This window comes from Anomaloglossus baeobatrachus, chromosome 11, assembly GCF_048569485.1.
Source record: "Anomaloglossus baeobatrachus isolate aAnoBae1 chromosome 11, aAnoBae1.hap1, whole genome shotgun sequence".
Taxonomy (NCBI): Eukaryota; Metazoa; Chordata; class Amphibia; order Anura; family Aromobatidae; genus Anomaloglossus; species Anomaloglossus baeobatrachus.
In genome coordinates this window covers 86644507-86652007 of record NC_134363.1, presented here as the reverse complement: position 1 = coordinate 86652007, position 7501 = coordinate 86644507, and the positions used below count along the sequence as shown (strand labels likewise).

Below are 7501 nucleotides of genomic sequence, written 5' to 3'. Positions count from 1 at the left end.
GAGGACTGCTCGAATACACATTTCTCGAGTTTAGCAAACAATGAGTGCTCCCTTAAACGGGAAAGGACACGAACGACATCCTGACGATGAGTCTCCAGATCAGGAGAAAAAATCAGGATGTCGTCCAGATACACCACTACTGAGGATAACAGTAAATCCCTGAACACATCATTTACGAAGTCCTGAAATACTGCGGGTGCATTACATAACCCAAAAGGCATGACGAGGTATTCATAGTGACCGTCTCGGGTGTTAAAAGCGGTCTTCCATTCGTCACCCTTTCGAATTCGTACCAAGTTATACGCACCCCGCAGATCCAACTTCGTAAAAACTTGAGCTCCTCTCAGTCTGTCAAAGAGCTCCGAAATTAAAGGTAATGGGTATTTGTTCTTTATTGTGATTGCGTTGAGACCCCTGTAATCTATGCAGGGACGCAAATCACCCTCTTTCTTCCGAACAAAGAAAAACCCAGCTCCCGCGGGAGAGACAGACTTACGAATGAACCCCTTCTCTAAACTCTCTCTTATATAGGTCGACATGGCCTCCGACTCAGGTATCGACAGGGGGTAAACCCTGCCTTTAGGTGGAACCGAACCTGGGATAAGGTCTATGGCACAGTCATACGGCTACGGCCTATGGGGTGGAAGAACCTCAGCACCCTGTTTGGAGAACACGTCAGCGAAATCCAAATAGGGTGTAGGTATGGGAGAGAGATCAGTTGATGCAACCGCAACGACCTTAGGTGGTAAGGGAAGACATCGGGACTGACATTTCGAACCCCAACTAATAATGCTGTCAGACTCCCAGTCAATGTGCGGAGCATGAGTCCGAAGCCATGGAAGACCCAGAAGGACGTCGTCCATACCCTCAGGCAAAACAAGAAAAGAAATCTCCTCTATGTGACCCTGAGACAGGGAAAGGCGCAAGAGAACTGTCCTCAATGTAATGGAGTCAGACAACATAGTTCCATTAACAACACGGACAGGAATAGGCGCCTCTAACATGATAGAGGGAATATTGTGTCCCTTAACAAATCCTGAGGACACAAAAATCCCGTCAGCTCCGGAATCCACAAAAGCCATAATAGGCCATGTATTCTCAGATAACGAGAGCTGACCTGGGATACAACACTTAGAGGGTGCAGAAGACGTCTCTAGTAACCCCCCTCTAATGGTTACTAGGCCAGGGAGTTTCCCTGACGACTAGAACACTTGTTGGCATAGTGCCCAGCCTGACGACATACGTAACATATAGGAGGACCAGACTTGCGTAGTCTGGAGAACGTATGACCTAACTCCATAGGAGTGGGAGATGTTTCAGATGCTGAGGAAGATGGTAGTGGACCCTCAACAACTGGAATAGCCCGATGCTTAGGGCGTGAGGAAGAGACCTCGAGTCTACGTTCCTTATGGCGTACATCGATCCTCGTTGCTACTGTGATCAAGTCCTCCAGAGAAGCAGGGACCTCACGAGTAGCAAGGGCATCCTTGACATAGCCTGCCAACCCTCTCCAGAAGATAGGAATCAACACCTTCTCTGGCCAATCTAGTTCTGCCACCAGAGTTCTAAAAGCAATGGCATAAGAACTAGTGGATAACGAACCCTGAGATAGATCTAACAGTCTCAGGGCCGCATCATGGGTAACCTGCGGACCCATGAATACCGCCTTAAGAGCATCAAGAAAGTCTTGATGTCTCAGAGTAACCACATCAGAGCGCTCCCATAGGGGAGTCGCCCATTCTAAGGCTTTGTCCTGAAGTAAGGAGATGATAAAGCCTACTCTGGACCTCTCCGTAGAGAAGCGAGAAGAGTTGACCTCTAGATGTATCTGACACTGACTAATGAAACCACGACATGATCTGGCATCGCCAGAATATCTGTTTGGCAGAGCAAGTCGAGGATCATGTGCAGATGTCACCATGGTCTGAGGTTTATCCTCTATACTCTTGAGCCGTGACTCAAGTACTTGTATGTAACGGTGTAACTGCTGATATTCTGCCATAACTGCCAGACCCTTGGCTCAGTCCTAATGTTACGGGGGGCTGTCTGATAATAACCGAAAGGAGTATCAGACAGTCAGGGTCCACCGTGCAAAGACTTTGCTGAAGACTATGGCAGAGTGCAATACCTCTGTTAACTCACAGAAGGATATAATAAGTAAGTAAAGCAATTCCTCCCTTACTTGGAGGGTGTGTGGAATGATCTCTGTTAATAATCACAGAGACAAAGGAAATGTGTGGGAAATGGCACCTACCTAGGTCCGCTCTTCTAGTGGTGCTAAAGAGAGACGAACAGAAGCGTAAGCCGCACAAAGCTCCTACCTGCGTTCGCTCCACTAGTGTGCGAGGACACGAACCACTAGATATGGCACCTGCCTAGGTCCGCTCTTCTAGTGGTGCAAAAGAGACGAACAGCAGCGTAAGCCGCACAAAGCTCCTACCTCTGTTCGCTCCCCTAGTGTGCGAGGATACGAACAACTGCCAGACGCAGTATAAGGAACGTTACCCTAGCGGCAACGTCCACCTACGAGTAGAATCACAAGGCCCAGCCAGACCATGTGCCTCAGGCACCTGCCTATGTCCGCTCCCCTAAGAGGTAAGGATACGGACAGCAGCCGAAGCTGTAAGGTATAAGAACGCTACCCTGCCGGTAGCGCTCACCTAGCATAGACAGAGGAATGCCTAGAGGAACGCGCACAGAGCGTCTACTCATATGCATGAACCAAGAGGACTGAGCACCATGCGGCGTGTGTCAGGGTCTTATATAGACTCTGTGCCTCATCCAAGATGGAGGACACCAGAGCCAATCCGCTGCCAGAACGACAGGAGTGACGGCATGCTGGCCTATCACCGAGCAAGACGTCACAAGCACATGACCAGCGACCAATCGGCATAGAAGGTGTCAGAGACATGTGACCTCGTGTCAGCGATGATGTCACCCGCACATGTGCAATGGCTCCAAGATTGGACTTAGTCTCCGGCGCTCGCACATGTGCAGTAGCAAGAAATCTGGACTTAGTCTCCAGCGCTCGCACATGTGCAGTAGCAAGAAATCTGGACTTAGTCTCCAGCGCTCGCACATGTGCAGTAGCAAGAAATCTGGACATAGTCTCCAGTGCTCGCAGCAACCGTAACACCCACTGTGCACGTGTGAGCAGCGATCGATCAATTTAATCTGATCTGATAAATAAATTTACTTTGTGCAGACATAATTAGCCGGTCGCGAGTGGTGCATGAGCACTGGGTGCGTCCCATGATGGAACGTGGAAGTAAAATGATGCTGGTCAGACTAGATCTATGGATCGCTGCTCGCATTGTGCAGGCATTATTAGCCTATTGCGAGCACTGTGTGCTCTCCACGGTAGAATGCGGCAGTGCAATGGGGCTGATCAGACTAGATGGATCGATCGCTGCTCACACTTGCACAGTGGGGATATGTGAGCCTGTTCAAACCTTTTCTGAAATTTAACAACCTCTTTAATGTTTATACGATTGGAACATGAACGTAAGCAAATACCAGTTTAGAGGAAACAACAAAATTGTAACATTTTATTAATTACAGTCTTCAGTACATGTTTTTTATACATATCTATATAGCATTAAAAAAATGTATAAATGCCGGGGAGGAAAGGAGTCTACATTTAACCATTTTTGTTCTAGAAGCATATAAGAGAATACATTTTAAGTTCAATAGAAATAACATGGTTTAGTTGTATTGTGGCAAAGAGCATTCATATGAAAGATATAAATTAATGTAAGAGCATTCAGTAATTGAGTATTTTGCCTGACCTTACCTAAGGGATATCTTGTTAAATATTATCACAAGAAGAGATCCAGAACAACAAGTTTGCACTTCCATTCCACGTTGCTCATTATAAAACGTAAATAACAGAAAACATATAATTCACAGGTCTGCGACTAAAAAGCTGTTTGATTATTTTCGTCTAATTTCCATGTATTTTGGTGTGCTGAAAATGAAAAAAATATTGAAAAAAATTCTGGACATCAGCATTTGCCATAAAATGCAAAATTATCTTCAAATTTTGTAAATTTTTCATAATTTCTTTTCTTTTTTTTTTTTTTAGGGTTTTGAAAGTCAAAATTACTGTTAATTAATTCAAATCAATTAATTGAAGATATATAATGCCAAAAAAAAAGAACTTTCAGAGTGAGCTAATGAAACCAGCATCAACATTTTGCAAGCTGAATGAGCAGGCTCTGACATGCCCGGGCTTGCTTCAATTGTTTTATCTTTGTTCTCGCCTGTTCACACTTTTTAATCTCCGTTCCTGTTAGCTCTTCATGTTCAACCATGTTTCCCAAAATAAGCATTATAGCTCAGCGGAAGTATATTAATTCGCCTGACAGTTTCTGTTACATTTGTGGTGAATATACAGTGTTGAAGCAACAGCTGAATATTACAGACTTTGTGAAAAAAGTATACTTTGCATATTTCGGACTAAAACTTGAAGATCAAGAAAAAGCTTGGGTGCCTCATAAAGTGTGCAACCGGTGTGTTGAGGACCTCTAAAATTGGTTCAAGGGTAAGAAAAAAGCTTTCCGTTATGGGATTCCTATGGTATGGCAAGAGCAAAAGAACCATAGTGACGATTGTTACTTTTGTTCATGCGATGTGAAAGGGTATGATTCAAAATGGAAGAATTCCATTTCATACCCCAATATTCACTCAGCAATTCGTCCCATTCCCCATGGCACAGATATACCAGTACCCAAGGCTCCTGATACCTTGGAAGAGATAACTATGTCCGATTAAGGTGGAGTCATACCTGAACCAGATGAATCAAGTTCTGACTTTGAAGATGATACAAGACCAAAATTGTTTTCCCAGGAGAAGATGAATGATTTGGTAAGAGACTTAAATCTTCCCAAAGATGCCGCTGAGTTACTCGGCTCAAGGCTCAAAAGCAAGAATTTATTGTTGCCAGGAGTGTCTTTTTCATGGTCTAGACATCGTGAAGACGAGTTTGTTCCTTACTTTGCCCAGGAAGATAAGTTGGTTTATTGCATCGATGTTGAAGGTTTGATGGGTCAATTCAAAATCCAATATGATTCAGCGCAATGGCATCTTTTTATAGATTCTTCAAAAAGAAGTCTCAAAGCAGTTTTACTCCACAATGGCGGTTTTTATGCTTCAATCCCTGTAGGTCATTCCGTACACCTCAAGGAAACCTACGAGAACTTGGAATTGGTTCTTCGTAAACTTAAATATGAAGACCAGGGTTGGCAAGTGTGCGGGGATTTGAAAGTCTTGTGCATGCTGCTCGGGCAACAAGCTGGGTATACCAAATACCCTTGTTTTCTATGTCAATGGGACAGTCGAGACCGACAAAATCACTGGACCAAGAAGAATTGGCAGCCGAGGGTGCTCACAGTTGGTGAAAAAAATGTCCTCCGAGAAACTTTGGTTCCTCCCCATAAGTTCTTCTACCACCTCTCCACATCAAATAGGGATTGATAAAGCAATTCGTAAAATCACTTCCAAAAGATGGAGAATGCTTCCAATACTTGGTCGCCAAGTTTCCAGGCCTCTCGGAGGCAAAATTGAAGGAAGGTGTGTTCGTCGGACCAGACATTAGAAGACTTATAGCTGATCAAGAGTTTATCAATACCATGACACATCCTCAAAAAGAAGGGTGGATTGCATTTAAAGAAGTCGTACAGAACTTTTTAGGCAATAACAAAGACCCTGACTACAAGCAAATTGTCGGACGAATGCTTAAAGCATTTCAAGCTTTAGGTTGCCTGATGAGTTTGAAAGTGCATTTCTTCCATTCCCACCTTGAAACTTTCCTGAAAATTTGGGAGCTGTGAGTGAAGAGCAAGGTGAATGATTCCACCAGGACATTAAAGAGATGGAAAGAAGATACCAGGGAAGATGGAGCATTACAATGATGGCAGACTACTGTTGGACGCTTCAGAGAGACATTACAGATGCTACTCACAAGCGTAAATGTACCAAGAGAAGCCTCACAGGGAAGAATAATCGATTTTAGTGTGTGTTAGTGAGCTCATTGCAGTTAAAAAATAATTTTCATGAAACATTTGTAATAAAAAATTAATTTTATGAGTCTATTTTTATTTATTTTGAAGTATTGTCTTATTTAACATAGTTACTTAAATTGTCAGAAAACGTGATGTCCTATGACAAAACGGAGGTCATTTTCGGATTCAACTCACTCAAAAACATAAAGATTATGTGGAATAACCAAAACAGCTATCGAAAAAAATTTTTTGCAGACCTGTGTTACCAATAATTATGATTACTTGAAAAGATTACATGATACATTTGAATAAAGACTAATAATTCATAAGGTAGTCCTATATTTATAATTATATTGTTTTGCTTGGACTCTTGGAGGCAGTGTATTAGTTGCTCTTTCTTACTGGCTGTTCTCCACTCGGAATAAAGACCTCTGATTTGCAGGCAGTGATTTTTGCTCAAGGTCCCAAACAAATCGTCTCAGCTGACACAACTGCTTGTGAAAGGCATCGCTATCCATGGGCTGGGAAAGTTGCATTCGGAAGTTGTCACATGGCAGAATCAATGGAGGATGATCAGTGAAGCTCTCAAAAATATCTGCTGTGAACAAAAAATTTAGGTTACTCACTGTAAAACAGGTTATATTAATTTTTATGTTTCATGATTATTTTTAAGACTGTCTGGTGTAAAAATAATTATCAAATACCCTATCAGAAAACTCAGGCAATGTTCCTACATAGGGTAAATTCTGAGTTTTTTCTTTTGCGCTTTTTGTGCAGAAAATCTGCTGCCTTCGCAGTTAAGGCAAAGACTACAGGTGTAAAGTGACAGTGCATTTTCTTCTATGGAGAGGGGATGGGAGAGGACTGTAAGGAGAAGGAAAGAGAATAGATGGAAAGAGCTTATTTCACATAAAAGGGTGCATTACTAGTGTGAGACATGTAGATCAGGAAAGCAGTGTCAGTCATTTCATGTCTCACACTGGTAATGCCCTCTTTTATCTAATATATAAAGCTGAATGTGTGTATGTGTGTGTGTATGTATGTATGTCCAGGATTGGCATCTGCACCGTCGCAGCTATAGCCACAAAATTTTCATATCACACAGAGGAAGAGTAGGCGATCATGTGGTTCAAAAATATTTTTTATTAATTAATGCAGAGAGGTGAAAAGGGTTAAGGCAGAAAACAGATTACATCACCACAGTCGTGGGGTAAGAGGCATACTTAGATGTACATACAGTAGCTGGCAAAATAGTGTATTATAGATGTAAAAATTACACATGCATTACTATATAAAGTATTCAAAGCTGTGTAACAGAATAACCACAGACACGGATATTTTAGTGGCACATACAATAGCACCATAAGCCTACCTATAGACTGCACACCATAGATGATCCGTTACCCCTTGGGCAAGAGGATCATACTTATAGAGTACTAAGACATGTGCCGATGTCGGTAACACAGATCAGCACAATCACAAAGGAGCACATAACAAGG

The 7501-nt window shown here is 42.7% G+C and overlaps 1 protein-coding gene across 2 annotated transcripts in view; it reads right to left on the bottom strand.

Moving 5' to 3' along the window:
- Positions 1-3563: 3563 nt before the first annotated feature.
- The window catches only part of RASIP1 (Ras interacting protein 1), a 1579933-nt gene continuing 1575995 nt past the window's right edge, over positions 3564-7501 (bottom strand). The window contains exon 12 of one of the 2 annotated variants that reach the window (XM_075328610.1): positions 3564-6600. In XM_075328610.1, coding sequence (XP_075184725.1) covers positions 6401-6600 — 200 coding nt within the window. In that variant the 3' untranslated portion in view covers positions 3564-6400. The remainder of the gene's footprint in view (positions 6601-7501) is intronic. The other variant, XM_075328611.1, reaches the window with a different exon arrangement.